This window comes from Carcharodon carcharias, chromosome 14 (assembly GCF_017639515.1).
Source record: "Carcharodon carcharias isolate sCarCar2 chromosome 14, sCarCar2.pri, whole genome shotgun sequence".
NCBI classification, from domain to species: domain Eukaryota; kingdom Metazoa; phylum Chordata; class Chondrichthyes; order Lamniformes; family Lamnidae; genus Carcharodon; species Carcharodon carcharias.
The window spans coordinates 104,441,729-104,458,137 of NC_054480.1; the positions used below are offsets into that span (position 1 = coordinate 104,441,729).

Genomic DNA, 16,409 nt, shown 5'->3' on the forward strand with positions numbered 1-16,409 from the left:
TAGTCTCCCACATAAAAGGAAACATCCTCCAGGTATTTAGTTCCCTCAGGACCTTATGTTTCAACAAGATCACCTCTCATTCTTTTAAACTTCAATGGGTATAGGCCCTACCTGTTCAACCTTTCTTCATAAGGTAAGCCCTTCATCCCAGGAATGATTAGAATGAACATTCTCTGAACTACTTCTAACACTTATATCATTTTTTAAATAAGGAGACCAAAACTGTACACAGCACTCCAGATGTAGTCTCACCAAGGCTCTGCACAGCTTTGATAAAACTTCCCAGCTCTTATATGCCATTTCTCTTGCAATAAACACCAACATTCCATTTTCCTTTCTAATCACTTGAAGTACCTGTACACTAACTTGTGATTCATGTACTAGGGCACCCAGCTCCCTCTGCCGAGTTCTGCAATCTCGCTCCATTTAAATAGCTTTTCCTGCCTAAGTGAGGAAGTTCATATTTTCTCACATTATACTCCGTCAAAGTTTTGCCCACTCACTTAAGCTGTTTATACCCCTTTGCAGACTCTCTACCCCCTCTTGACAACTTACTTTCCTACCTATCTTGGTGTCATCAGCAAATTTAGCTACCATACATTTGATCCCTTCATCCAAGTCATTTATATATATCGTAAATAGTTGAAGCTCCAGCACTGATCCCTTTAGCACTCCACCAGCTACGGCTCGCCAACTAGGAAAAAACCCACTTATCTCTAATCTCTGCTTCCTGTTAGCTAATGAATACTTTATCCATGCTAATTTCTGACCAAGTGCTCTTATCTTGTGTAGTAACCTTTGATGTGTCACCTTATCAAATGCCTTTTAGAGATCTATGTATACCACATCTACAGGTTTTCTTTTATCCACATTGCTTGGTACTTGTTCAAAAAAATCTCAAATTAATGATACACCATTGTCCTTTCGCAAAAACAGCATTTGGATAAATATAAGCTGATAAGAGACACACCATAGATTTGTAAAGGGCGAGTTATGTCCAACAAACCTAGTTGAATTTTTTTTAAGGAGCTAATTAACTGGATAGGGGAATGTCTATGAATGTTACTTTTAAGGGCCTCGAGAAGGCATACAACAAGCTTCCAAATAAAAAACTTAAAAATTAGCATGTATAGAATTGGAGACAACCTATTAGCTTGAATAGGGAAATAGAAAGGAGGTAGGTGACAGAATAAGGAAAATAGGTATGTACTGAAATTGTCAGAAAACAACTAGTGGTGTCCCTTAGTATTGAGCATCAGCTTTTTGCTATAGCTCTCAGTGACTTGGATGAAGGAATAGAGACTGCATCCAAGTTTTTTAACGACGCTAAGTTTGTTAGCACAGTAAACAATGTAGATAGGAACAGGAAGTTGCAAACTGATAGATTAAGCGATTGAAATCCATCTGCCACAGTTTTGCCCAATTTGGGAAAGTGAATCATTCATTTCAGACCCAAGAAAAATAGATCAGAGCATTTTCTAAATGAGGAGAAGTTAGGAAGTGCAGAGGAGCAGAAATTTAAAGGTCCAAGTACAGAAATCACTAAATGTTGATGGAAAGATACAAATAAAATTAAAAGGTTAACGGAATGTTGGACTTTATCTCAAGAGGTTGGAATACAAAGGGGTGAAAGTTTCATTTTCACTAATCCCTGCCACCGACTGGAAAGGCATTAGGAACAGTGCGCAAGTGCAGTCAGCCCACACTGTTTCTGCCGCATGTGTGACTGTTCCTGATACCTTTCTGGTCAGTGGCAGGAGTTTGGAACATGCTCAATCTGAATCAATTTCACTGTAGTATCCTTTGTAGTCTGATTATTCATTCTAGTTCCCAATCTGCGATGGGATCTCAATCCCAGTGAGATCTTAAGCGGATGCTGCCTCCGTAAGAGGGGTGATTTGGAGCCAGGCCAGTGTGTTAAGGCTTTGCGCAGGGGTGTAGAGCTTCAAAAGGACATAGACAGGTTGAGGGCACAGATTTAAGGTAATTGGCCAAAGAAGCAATTGAGACATGAGGAGAAACTTTACGTAGCGAGTAGTTGGGATCTGGAATGCACTGCCAGAGAATGTGGTTGGAAGCAGATTCAATCAGGGTATTCAAGCGGGAATTAAATTATCTGAAAAGGAAGAATGTGCAGGGCTACAGGGAGAGGGTAGTGCAAACAAGATGGGCTAAATGGCCTCCTCCTTCATTGTTCCTGAGCAGCTCAGTTCTGGGCACCATGCCTCAGGAAGGATATATTGGCCTTGAGGATGTGTGTAGAAAAAAATTCATTAGAATGATGCTGGGGCTAAAAATTATGAGAACAGGCTGTATAGTCTAGGCTTGTATTCTTTTCAATATAAAAGTAATGATGATGCTTATGATTAAGGATTTGACAAGGCAGATAAAGAGAGGGAGAGTGTCCAGATAGAGCTAGGCCATTCAAGGGTGATGCCAGAAAGCGTTTCTTCTCACAAAAGGTAATGCAAATTGAAAACTTGCTCCCTCAGAAAGCTGAGATAGGAGTCAACTGAAACTTTGAAAACATGATTTCTGTTAAGTAAGAGAATCAAGAATTACACTCAGCCAAGGTGAGTAGATAGAGTTAATTTACAGATTGTCCACAACCTAACTGAATGATGAAGTAGGTTCAAAGAGCTGAATGGGCTTCTCCTGGTCCTACACAGCTCAAGGTCCGACTTTCCTAAGAAAACATTGGGAAATTTCAGACAATGGGATTGACGCGCAAGAGAAAGCCATTTTTCTTTTAAACTAATTCAATAATTGGATTTTTTTTTAGAGGCAGAATCAGTAAAATTTGATCCTACACTACTGCCAACCTGAGTTTCCTTGAGGAAATGATAAATGCCACCTTGAAAGAGTGCAGCTGATTGCAAGAATGCACGGTGAACTCCCTCACTCTCTGAAACCATGTTAGTGAATCTAATTATTCTACTGATCAGGAAGTAGCAAATAAAAAAAATTTTGACATATGAATATAGAATATAAAATAGATTTATGAAGACTACAATTACTTCTTTTGAATTGAGAAACCTCGAAGATCCATAGTACAGACAAAACTGAAAAGAGTAGATAGTTCAGGAAGTGGTTAGGCAATTTGGGTTTAAAAACTGTAAACAACTCGAGAAGAGGAAAGCAGGATTGTATTGAGATGGCTGGTAAGGGATCACTTTCTCTTGCAATTCATTGACTAAGCTCTTAATTACATCAAATTTTCTTCACTACTTGCCAAATTCCAGTGAATTTACTCACCTGGCTCACTGAGCAGCTATGCGAGAAGCCAGCTTTTGTTAGTTGAACTATTTCCCCTGGAAATTCATAATTTACCACATAGAGATGATGTTCTAGTGGAGTGTCTTTAGTGGCTTGGAAATAGACCAACTTTGTTGCTTCATTCACCCAGATCTGAAAAACATTAGCACAAATGGTTCTAAGTCCTAAAACATCGCATGACAGGATACAACGCTGCTTGAAACAAAGTTTTACCTTAAAATAACAGGAAAAAAACCCCAAAATCTCACAGTGCATTTTAAAATTGTGTTATCCTTATGTGACATTCTTAATTCAAAAGCTCATTGCTTCCATCACTATCATTACCAGCAATAGATTTGTACTGACCAGTACTGCACCCTAGTGGGTGAGTGCAAGATGCTCTCTCCAGGCAGAATGTGACTTTGGAAGTACAAAGTCCATGCTCCTACAGCACTTTGCACAATTCAAAAAATACTGTACATTTCACATGCCCGCCATTGCACTCCACTAAAACCAATGTCCAGGGATTGCTAACTAAGGAGGAAGTCAGGAGAAGTTGGGCTGTGCCACCTACCAAAGCAACTGCTTGTCATCACCCACTGTCGAGATTCACATGAACAAAGTTGAGGGCTTCAGTTCTAGATCACTACCCAGTAACACCTGTTGAAAGTGATGACTTATGGAGTGCAAGATCACTCAGTTGGGGGGGGAGAATGATTAGCTTCCTGCAGCGAAATGCCCCCCCCCTACATGGCTCACATTAATCATAGCTTTAAGGGGTGACCACTGCCTGAGGGATTGTTTCAGCAAGCAGTGAAACTCCTTCAACACAGAAGAAAAATGGTCTCAATAGTAAAACTTTGGTTTGAAACAAGAATAAATAATTGCACATTTGCAATTATGATGGATGCTGTTTGTACACAGGCATAGCCATTTAAAACCCTCATTGAGCAATTCCTATGACTGGCCAATCAACCAGGTATTATTTTTTGATAAACCCAAGAGACACCCCTGACCATTCTGGTGTTAAAAGCAGTTTGTAACAGTCATACACCCCAATTGATTTGTCAGCACATGAGAACACCGCAGCCTGAAAAGTGATTCATTGTGTGAAGCACTGAAGACATTTTGATGACCTGATCAGGCTCTATATGATTTCTAGATGAGCAGAGTTAGCTGTCCTCAATTGGGGTGGCAATAAGATCATTGCAATTGAATGCATCACATTTCTCCCCTCTGGCAACATGGTGGTGAATCTACATTGTGCCTAATATTCTTCTGACATTGGAAGAAAATTGCAGTTTATCCACAGCTTTGGACAAATTACCAATTCTTTACACTTATAAAACCCAAAAATGTTTATTTTGCTATTTATGGCATTGTGTACCTATAATTTGCAGTTTCAGGGAGTTATCCATTTGAACTCCTAGTTCTCTGTTCACCCATAAACCTTTAGTGGGTGCCTTTTCAGTACAATGATACTGCATTCCTTGCTTTTCCTTCAAAAATGTATTACTTCATATTTATTCACAATCTCAAACACCAAAAGTCCACAAGAGGATGTGTGCGCACAGGTTGGGCTAAGGTTCAGTGGTTGGGGGTGGTGTCAGCTGCTGGATGCGAGATCAGTCACTGACAATTAGGGTCCTGTGGTTGAATAGTTAATACTCAAAGATTTTAACTGAATAATGTGTACTTGAAATAGTTGTTATCAATGGGCAACCTGCATCCATAGAATGGTACCGGAGCGAACTACCAACACCTTCAAGACAGGAGAAGAAAATTTCAGGCTCTTGTCTAATCATGAACACTATTCACTTGGTTTTCAAACTTGATTAATTCACAGCCTTGCCATCATTCCCAATTAGCTCATAAGCAAAACCACCAATTTTCAAAACTCATCCACTGTAAGCTTACCCTCGAGCCATGTCTTGCCAGTACTTCCCACTCACCACTAGTTAGTGCAACCTCCTCTTTGATTGGGCATTTAAAATCATCTGTTAAACAAAAAGCCAGTAATTAGTCCAACACATCATTACAGTAAATGTAGGATTACACTAGACAAGCTACGGAGAGAAAAACGAAAAAATTCAGTTGTTAGGTGTGGCAGTTATGACCACTAATCTGCAATATTTTCTCCAAATACAAGTCATAAACACCATAAAAATCTTGGAAAACCCCATAATTGTATAAAATAAATCAGATTTGACTTACTCTTTTGCCATAAAGCATAGGTCCGTTAATAAAAGACAATTGCAAAGACAATCCTTAAATATATTTAAAATCTCAGACGCAATCCTACCCTTCACAATAGTTTCCCTTAAATCAGCTGCAGTCAAATTGCTGATAGTTTATTACACATGCATCAGGGTTCACTGACGTGACATACACAGGGTGACATACACAGGAAAAAGGTCACCACAGCAAGCAAGGTTTGTCCCCCTACGTCAGCATCCTAAATGCACCCAAAGGAGCAATTTTATTTCACTATTGACTTCAGACAACTCTGGCACAATGATCACAGCATTAAAATTACAGCCAATTTAGGGACATCATTTATTTATTACAGTAATGGTTAGTCATAACCATACAAAAAAAAATTCCCTCCATCTCTGGGACTTGAACAGGTTTGAATCAAATCTAGATCAGATTAAAGTCTCCAGCTGTCAAGATCTAATGTGCAATAGTTCTGACCATTTTTAATTAGTTTCCTAATGGTCACCTTTCAACACCAAATCACCCATAATTTGACAGTTCGATCAATGGCTTCATAAGAATGTTTTTTGAGCAGAATAGAAAACCATTGCATACTGGAGTGTGGTGTACTGGACTGAAGAGTTTTACCCTGCACCTGGCTATGCCATTTTAACTACAAGCACTTGACGCAAAAAGCACCAAAATACATAATAGCCAATGCCATTATTATATATCTTAATATATAATTTGCCTGCAATATGTAAACTAGTAACCGTGTGATTTTTATCCTCATTCTCTGCACACTCAGCATTCCCCCATGCAGTGCAGATATCGAGGTAGGTAATAGGAAAGAACAATAGCTCACCTGCATTTGGACTAAATTGCTTTGCCCACGGGTAGCAGCCTGGTTTTAAAATTGAAGTAATTCTATATAAATGGCAAAACCCTGTCTGAGATTCATTAGCCCAGATAAAAGATACTTCATCATCTCTAGTTTGTACAAAGGGATAAAATATGTCATGAACCTGAGAAAGAAAGAAAAGGGGCGGGGGGGGGGGATAAAAACATTGATTAGCATGGTTCAAAAGAGTAAACAATCATGGTGCAGCCACTACCGTGATAATAAGCAAGAAAACATGGAACGGGAAAGGTTGTCAGCCACCCTCCTCACATACCTCCCCCAATTCCCACAGACTGTACAAATATCTCAATGCAGATTCTATTCACCTTTTTAACCTCCTGAAAATTTTGCATTAGCATTCCTCGATTCTCAAATGTAATCAAATTTTCAAAATTTTCATGTACCCACCCTTATTCTCCCTATCCTGCCCTAGTCTGCTGCTCTCAAAAGGGCAATGCCCTAGTTATCCAACTGCTTTTTAACAACTGTTGCCTAAAGTTGTTTTAAATACCCACAGCGAGAGAGACTTAGCCTTGTAGCCAAATGATTTTATAATCTGAAAACTCCAATTCTGCCTCTGTTTAGATTAAACAGCCTCCTTACTTTTACATGCCTCCTATTTAATAGGCATAATCATAAAGGCCCTCAATCCTCTTTTACACTATGGAGATCAAGTTCAGTGCTCTCATTCTTTCTCAAACTGCTTGGTGCTTTCCCCTGAACATCAGCTAAAGCACTGATCATTTGCAGTGCAATCGCCAATATTCCAAATGTAGCAATGTGGCTGGGGAGAGCAGAGCTAGAGCCCTTAAAATATATATTCACCAAGAAATCTAATAGGGAATTCAGAAGAAACTTGTTTACCCAAAGAATGGTGAGAGTGTGGAACTTGCTACCATAGGGGGTGGTTGAAACAAATAGTACAGATGCATTTAAGGGAAGGCAGGAATAACGGGCTATGCTGTTAGATTTAGGAAAAAACAGATTTGGATGAGGAAAGATGGGAGGTGGCTCAGGTGGAGCAATAACACCAGCATGGACTGGTAGGTCAGAACTGTCTATTTCTGCTGTATTTTTTTTATTCAGTGGCTTGCTAGGCCATTTCAGAGGGCACTTAATCATTCAAGAACCACATTGCTTGTAGTCATATGTAGGCCAGGCCAGGTAAGGACAGGTTTCCTTCCCTAGAGGACATCAGTGAACCAGATGGGTTTTTAGGACAATCGACAATGGTTTCATGGTCATTAAGACCTTTAATTTATTTAAAGATTTTTTATTGAATTCAAATTTCACTATCTGCTGTGGTGAGATTCGAACCTGGATCCCTGGAGCATTACGCTGGATTTCTGGATTACTAGTCCAGTGACAATACCACCACATCATTGCCTCCCCACCCAATGCAATCCTATGTAACGTACACTGCAGGAAAAACTCGGTTCACGAAAATTAAATTAGCTCGAGTTGACTGCTCTTAGCTTTGTTAGTAACAGCTCTACAATGACAATAATCAGGTAGAGTCAACATGGTTTTGTGCAAGGGAAATCATGGTTAAACAATTTATTGGAGTCCTATGACGGAATCACATGTGCTTTGGATAAAGGGGAACCAGTGGATGTACTGTACTTAGATTTGCAGAAGGTACCACACCAAAAGTTATTGCAGAAAATAAAAGCTCATGGTATAGGGGATAACATATTGGCATGGATAGAATATTGGCTAGCTAACAGGAAACCGTTGGTATAAATGGGTCTTTTACTGGTTGGTAGGGTATAATGAGTGATATGCCACAGGTATCAGTGCTAGGGTTTCAACTTTTTACAATTCATATAAATAACTTGGATGAAGGAACAGAAGGTATGGTTGCTAAATTTGCTGATGTCACAAAGATATAGGAAAACAAGTTGTGAAAGGGACATGAGGAGGCTACAAAAGGGACATAAGGTTAAGTGAGTGGGGAAGATCTGGCAAATGGAGCATAATGTGGGCAAATGTGAAATTGTCCATTTGGCAGGGGGGGCTAAAAAAAGCATTATCTAAATGGTGAGAGATTGCAGAGCTCAGATTCAGAGGGATCTGGATGTCCTAGTGTGTGAATCACAAAAGGCTAGTATGCAGGTATAAGTAATTAGAAAAGCTAATACAATGTAATAGTTTATTTGAGGGGGAATTGATTACAAAAGTAATCAGATTATGCTTCGGTTGTACAGGGCATTGGCAGGACCTCACCTGGAGTACTGTGTACAGTATTGGTCTCGTTATTGAAGGAAAGGTGTAAATACATTAGCAGTTCAGAGAGGTTTACTGGACTATTACCAGGAATGGGCGGGTTATCTTATGAGGAAACATTGGACTGGCTAGGCTTACATCCACTGAAGTTTAGAAGAGTAAGAGGTGACTTGATTGAAACCTTTTAAAGATCCTGAAGGGTCTTGACAGAGTGGATGTGGAAAGGATATTTCCTCATGTGGGAGAATCTAGAACTAGGGGTCCATGTTTAAAAATAAGGGGTCATTCATTTAAGACAGATGCGGAGAAATTTTTTCTCAGAGGGTCATGAGTTTTTGGAACTCCCAAAAAGGCAGTGGAAGCAGAGTCTTTGAATATTTTTAAGGCAGAGTTGATAGATTCTTGATTAACAAGAGGATGAAAGGTTATTGGGGTAGGCAGGAATGTGGGGTTGATGTTACAATCAGATCAACTTTCATCTTATTGAATGACTGAGTAGGTTTGAAGGGCTGAGTGGCCTAACTCCTGCTCCTAATTCATATGTTTTCATGACCAAAACCCTTATCTTCCCCTCCACGGTAATGAGAATCCTATTATCATGGATATGATTCAGTTCCAAAATGTTCTAGGAGAGATTCTAAAATTCTGTTCCTTAGATCATCCACTTAATTTGGTCAGTTCACTCTCCATGCTACTCATCAGTCTCTCATTTGCCAACTGACCACACAACAAACATTACAACAGCCAAGAATTATTCTTCCAATTATCAGTAGTGAACAGATCACTAAGGGACTTGACTAGTTACTAACCCAAAATTGTTACCTCCCACCCCACATCATTAACCTTTGCTTCCTGCTACTAAGTCATGTTTTATCCAGTTAGCTGGCTTTAATTAATTGAGATTAATAGGCACAAGGTGCATTGAAATCAACCCAACATTTTTGCTTATCCTTCAGCCCTCTGTAGAGTGGTCCAACACAAAATTGCAGGAACAGTGAACTCGAGAAGCAATTTGGGAATTGAAACCTGTAACCATCTAGCATCCAGTCTATTGCCCGGATAACTAGAGTTCTGATCAAATACTGACTAATCCATATAGAGTCAGAATTATAAAACGGTTGTAATACAGGAGGCCGCCATTCACTCGATCAGGTCTCTGCAAGAGCAACTTACCTAGCCCCCCCTTATACTGAGGAGGATTACTATTGCAACAACGCCATCACTTGAGAGTTCCCCTCCAAGCCACACACCATCCTGTCTTGAAACTAAAGCCATGCTGCTGGATCAAAATCCTGAACTCCCATCCCAACAACACCCACGTCCCACAAAAGAATAAAGTCCTGCTCCTCAACTTTTTCACAGAGCCCTGCAAATTTTTTTCTTAAGATAATCTTCCAGAAATGGAATCAAAGTCTCTAGTGTCCACTAGCTGTTGGACACCACATAATGAGTCTGACAGTCTAAGTCTAGTCCCTAGCTGTCAGGGAGCTGAAAAAAGTTGCTGATACTAATTGGTTTAATGTCAAAATTGGAAGTCCTGTAACAGAAAGCATCCGATTCCCTGGCACCAATTGTCTCCAAATGAGAAAAACAAAATTTCCAAGAAAAAAATCTTTTGCTCCTCAATGATGATCTGTACTTACATTTATCCATATATCTGTTACTTCTTCATAAATAATGTGTGGATGAACAGTTTCTGGCACAGCCTCTACAAACTTAACCCGTTCATTTTCATCCTTAGTTACAGGAATAAATAGCGACGTTGGGATCAAAACCAAACGAAGTCTCTGTTGAGGACGATCGAGTAACACTGCCCAGGCACTATAAGAGAGAGAGAGAGAAAAACAAGTTATTCACTGCTGTAATTTGGGCTCTCCAGTGACGGTCTCCGGAACAAGAGGCAATAGGCTTATTAGATCTTTCTGTCAAGAGTTCAATTTACATGCTCTGTTCTCTCTGAGACACCTGTCTGCATGGGCTCCAATGTAGACCCCATTGCTTAAGAATCCAAACATAGCACTGCATGGGACTAGGGCCCAGGCTAATTTCCCTATTCAGGGGCCCTTAAATCTGACTACAGATTCACAGAGCCATACTGAGTCACCAACGCCATATGTTCCTGTGGGTTGGGTCCTTGACACTTAGTGCAGTTGAAGTACATAGCTGGGCTGTCTACTCAGATATTGGAGAATCTTTGAACTTCTTCCATGAAAGGATGCTAATTTAGTACAGGGGTCTAAAGGACAAAAACAATTCATGGGATTTAGATTTAACTCAACTGGTTAACTTCAAAGATTTGTAGAGTTTGTTACATTGATGAGGTTATGTTAGGGTTTCTTCCGTACTTAGTCATCTAACTTTGAGCATCAATCCAAAATTTGCATGTTATTTTCTACCGATTTTTCAATTTCTAATGCACTCAACTAAACAACTGTATTCATATGATGAAACAGAAATACAATGTACTGTCTACGTACAAATAGAAAATCTCGTGGCTGGAAGATACCATCGGTCCGAGTCCACCACCCTACTACCCTGGTTGTTATGCGTGATACGTGCCCAACTTTACCATGGAGATTGAAGTTCCTTCCTCCTTGGTAAGCCATTCCAAAAATGAACCATCCATTCCAAACTGTAACATTTCTTAAAAATACCCAATTCTGCTGCTTCTTGTCTTGCGCTCTCATGCCAACACATATGACTGACCTGTTACAATCCAATGGAGGACTGGGTAAAACACTAGGCCTAAACCTATACATTGACATTAGGCCAGGGGAACAGTGGCAATGGATAGTTCTTGCAAATTCAAGAAGAATGTGAATAATATTGGTGGGGGGAAGCAGTTGAGGGTTAAGAGATAGAATGCAATGGTAATTTTGAATTTTGGGGGTACATAGATGTAACTATACGTGATCAAACAAGCTTATCAAACATTCTATTTTATTTCTTAATGGGTTTGTTTAAAAATACGTTCAGTGTCAACTACATGGTAACCCACAAGGGGGAACACGTACAAATTTCCATCTTTTGTCCATCCAGCTCGTGCTATGTACTCAATGCCGGGGAAAAGAATCTCAAATGGCTGAACCAGCTCTTTGTCTTGTGCACTCAGGATCTACCAAAGGAAAAAAACGTTTGAGTTAGGATTAACACTGTACAGTGCTGTATCAACATAGTGATGAATAAGACACAGCACGAGAGGGATTTCTTCCACCACATATTGTCAAGGGTGGTGAGAAATCAGTTTGTTTTGTAAAACTTTAATGCTACTGGCATGATTACTCAATATTAAAGAATTAAAATTTTGTAGCTTAAAAGAAGGCCACTTAATCCCATTCTTTTAACTTTTCTCCATAGCATTTAAAAGGAAATGGATAAAAAAGAACAGTTCTGCTTCTACGACTGTTTCTGGGCATTTGATGTCTTAAGATTGCTCTAAAAAATGTTGTTAAATTAATACCTTCTACTGACTGATTATGATTAGTGAGAATTGTTTCCTGCTCCCATTTAATTTACTAAAATCTTTCAGTTTTGAGCATCCCAACAGATCTTCACCTAACCTTTAATTTTCTAGCAAGAACCACCTCAGTTTCTCTAGCCCTTCTCATAAACAAAGCCTCAAATCTCATCTATCATCTTCGTAAATCTCTTCCAACTCTACAGCCTTGGTATCCTTCCTGAACTAGGATACCCAATACTGGACAATACTCTGTGATCTAACCAATGATTTAAATAATTTCGGCATTATTTATTAATGTTTGCACAATATATTATTCATAAAACTTAATAACATTTCTAAACAAAAAGTGTAATGTTTTAGCAACTTGCCTATCACGGAGATGTATAAATCTCAATTTCAACTTACTCTGCTCTTCCAATCTTTTTACATTTTTACCATTTTGCGTACATTTCTTTTTCATATTCTTCTTTCAAAAATCTATCCAAGGAGCACCAAAGTCGACAGGTACAAACAAAAATTCCACAATTTACCATAATCTGAACGTCTCAATGTGAATAAATATTACTCATCACTCGTAGGTATCCAATACTTCATGTTTTAAGTAACACTCACCGTCCCGTGGCTGTCTGCTCTGAACTCAGATAGTTTAAGCGTTATCTTGGGATTCTTACTCCCTGTAAGTGTGAGATATTAAAAAGTCACAATGTTAGCTTTGCAACAGATAAGTCCTAATGGAACTTAAAACCTTCCTACCACTGTGTAATTTCAACCATTTAAACAAATTACCAACAGTTGAGACTCGTTCAATTCCATTCCCCAGCATTGCTTACCAATTTCCCAAATGCATTAAAATGTCACTTTTGAAAATAACACGTCTCAAAACCAGCAGCTCATTTTCAGAAACGTTGACTGGACCTGTCAGAAATTGTAGATAGAAATCATTCTATGCAGAGCAGCAAACAATAACGTAGCAGCTGCACTAATCAGGGGCAGACTAAACAAATGGGAAAATACGCAACTGAAAGTAAAATAAATCTAATTAATGGCAATTTTGAAAGATTAATTTCCAGAATATAACAGGTAAATAGCCCAAAGGTTTGAGCAAAGATTAGTTTTCAAAGTTTTTTTGATGCAATCTTCAATGAAAATTTTGTGGACAATTAAAAGCAATTCGCTCCCCTTGATAAAACTGTGCAAAACAATGATCTGTATGGAAGCTCAACAAAATTAGATCTAAATAACTTAAGCACTAAATTATCCCATATGAAATATGAACTACTTCACACTTTGAAATAAGGTAGTAACCAACTTTGTGGAACAATGAAAATAGTCTGCATCATGGCTTTTATTGTAGTGCATTCTCACTGAGTACCATCATTTATACCCCATCTTCTAGTGGAATATAAATACTTGCTCTGCTTTCATAGAGCCTATTACAAGGCTGACAATGACTTATGATCTCGTAGAGACTGATAACTTTTAAAGAAAGGTGAATGTCCTAACAACTAACGGAAGGAACTGAAGGACAAGGTTCCATGCTTTATGACTTTTACTGTAAAAAACAAATCATAGATCAAACATTAATTAACAGGTAATTAATACATCAAAGAAAAGGAACTTTCGCAGTAACACAACCAAAATATGTCTTACGATAACCTTTCGCTGCGTGCCATGCTTCTAGCGGATATGAAGCAATACAGGAATCAAGTAACTGTCCTGTGAAGTTCAGCATTCATGACACCTCTTCCCCATAAAAATGTTAAATGCACTATCGTAGTAATTTTTCCATAATGCCATCAAAATCAACAAATTACAACATAGTATAATTAACATTCCTTCTGCTTTTTGTCAAATTTCACCATTGTCTTGACAACATTAATCTGGCTTAATCTGTAACAATAAACTGCATGTGGTAATTGGGATTTAAAGCCCAGTTTGCATGAGTTCTTGACTCCTGCAAACAAGTGTTTCTTTTACCACTGGTCAATCACTTTCTTCTAATCTCTGCAAAAGATGTCCTCCTCTATTTTGTGTAGTCTGCACAGCTTTTCCATTTCCTCCGTTAAAAGGTTACATCTTGGTTTTGCATTCATGATGCTTTTTAAAATCTGTATTGGATTGTGTACAATCTGAACCCTGGGTAGTATTCATGACAGGCCCAAAGGCTTCACAATTTGTTTGGTCTAGTTTAACTGTCAAGAACAACATTGCTGACTGCTGGCAAACCATCTGGCTTTTGGGTACTGGCAGCTTTGAATTGGAATCTAAGGTGAAATCCCCTGTCATAGCACATCTAACTCCCTGAATTCAGCAATTTCCTTTGTGTTGCTTTTTAAAGTCAGGTGCTAAATAGTCATCAGGGTTTTCACTTTTCAAACCAGATTCTAAATCACCCCATTCATGTTTTACCTTCTCATCTCCATATTCTTCCACATCTGCATTTTTTCCAAGTCTAAAGAAAGTTTCAAACAGCCCAACATCTTGAACTGTCATGAAGGGCAACTGAATTCACCTTATTCTGTTCAAATTCAAGATTTTAAAATTTCTTTTCCAAGATTTAATCCTTCGGTTTTCTTTCCCAGGAAACAGAGATTTAACACTGCCTCCTTATGCGCAAGCAATTCATTTTTCTGTTGAGTAAAATCCTCTTCAACAGCTTTAAGAATTTTGAGGTTGTGGCGCTGTTCAGCTAAGAAAGTGTTTTTTATTCTGTTCACAAAGTTTTAAATTTTCTTTTTCCTTTTTGTCCGTCCATTGAATTTGAGCTTTGCCCAATTCTTTCTAGCAAGGGCAACTGTGTTGCTATTTCAGTTTTTAAAATACTTTTAAGAACAGGTGTTCTTCCTTGCAGCTCTATCGCGTCAGCTTTCCAACTCTTTCAAAGCATTCTATTAGCTTTGACTATTGTTGATACCTGCTTTGCCACACATTGCTCACCACACCTTGCTCACGTTTTCCCTACATTTTTAGTTCAAACATTTATAACTGTCTCCAACTACCATTAACTCTTTCTTTTCAGCCTGATGCTCTAATGTTCTTTTAAAATTATTAGGCTGAGTTTCTCAATCTTTGGACACATCTTTAGTTGAAACATTAATTCTTCCAGCAGGTTTACTGAAATTCATTAATTTTTTCAAGTCACTCAGTTTCTCCTGTACAACTTCAGTTTTAACAGCCTCAATGGCTTTCCCAAAATCAGTGGAGATGGCAGTACCTTATCCTCAGCCAAGTCATTTCTTAATAAAAAAAAATCCACACTGTCAATAAGCAAATTGTGAACACCAACAATTCCAGAACCAGTAATTAAGGTGGGCACATTTTAAGTTAACTCAAAATAAAGGAATGGGTAAACAATTTCCATCAATACCCCAATTCAATGTTTGTATTTAGAAATTTTTCTCCAGAAAATTCATTGTCAGCTGCCAATATCAGGGACTGTGCTGATCCTGTACATCTAAGAATAGCTGGCTTCTCTACCTCACCAGACAAGAATGAAGACATAGAAAACTGGAAACCATCAATTTCCTGCACCTTGATCCACTCAGTAGTAAATTCAGGAGAGCCTACTGGCTTGACATAAGCTTAACCCGCTGGGGCAGTACTTCCCGTAGGAACGCTGTGCAACCTTACAAATGCTAGTCTTGCTTTTTAATATCCAACATTCAGCTTTCACATGCCCTTTTTATGACAAACATAATATCAGTCTTTTTGAATCAAATTTATCCTCCAGACTATCTCTCTTACTACTGAGTAGGGTCTGTTTCTTTCCATGGGCCATTTTCCCCACTATGATCAGATTTCTTACCTTTTTAATTTCTGAGTGCTTCCAAACAAAGACTTGTTAGTAACATGCTTGTGAGACAAGTCGTAGTTGTCTGCCATGACTGCAACCTCCCTTATCTTAACTTTATGCTCTTCAACATGGGACCTTATTCCAAAAGGGACACTTCTTAAAAATTCTTCCATCAACATCAGCTCTACATTGTTTTCAAAGTCTTGTTCAACCTTCATACACCTACACTACCTACCACCATTTCCTTTTCTGTAGCAAGTATCTCAAAAAGTCTTAAAACAGAAAATGCTGGAAAAACTCAACAGGGCTGGCAGCATCTGTGGAGAGAGAAACAGAGTTAACGTTTTGAGTCCATATGACTCTTTTTTGAAGAGGAGTTATATGGACTCTGTTTCTCTCTCCACAGATGTTGCCAGACCTGCTCAGATTTTCCAGCATTTTCTGTTTTTATTTTAGATTTCAAGCATCCACCATATTTTGCTTTTACCACAAGTCTGTTTCTTCCTTAAATTTCTAAATTTCTGTCTATAACCTTCAATAGCAACTCATAAGCATTACGAGCAGCAGTTTTCACTACA

At 38.6% G+C, this 16,409-nt stretch overlaps 1 protein-coding gene across 8 annotated transcripts in view; it reads right to left on the minus strand.

Moving 5' to 3' along the window:
* Positions 1-16,409, minus strand: part of dpp9 (dipeptidyl-peptidase 9) — a 95,325-nt gene that overhangs the window by 21,462 nt on the left and 57,454 nt on the right. For all 8 annotated transcript variants that reach the window (XM_041204603.1, XM_041204605.1, XM_041204604.1 and 5 more), the window contains 6 exons: positions 12,651-12,712; positions 11,593-11,693; positions 10,222-10,399; positions 6,317-6,476; positions 5,173-5,252; positions 3,256-3,408 (listed from right to left, as the gene is read on the minus strand). In XM_041204603.1, the coding sequence (XP_041060537.1) occupies positions 3,256-3,408; positions 5,173-5,252; positions 6,317-6,476; positions 10,222-10,399; positions 11,593-11,693; positions 12,651-12,712 (734 nt within the window). The remainder of the gene's footprint in view (positions 1-3,255; positions 3,409-5,172; positions 5,253-6,316; positions 6,477-10,221; positions 10,400-11,592; positions 11,694-12,650; positions 12,713-16,409) is intronic.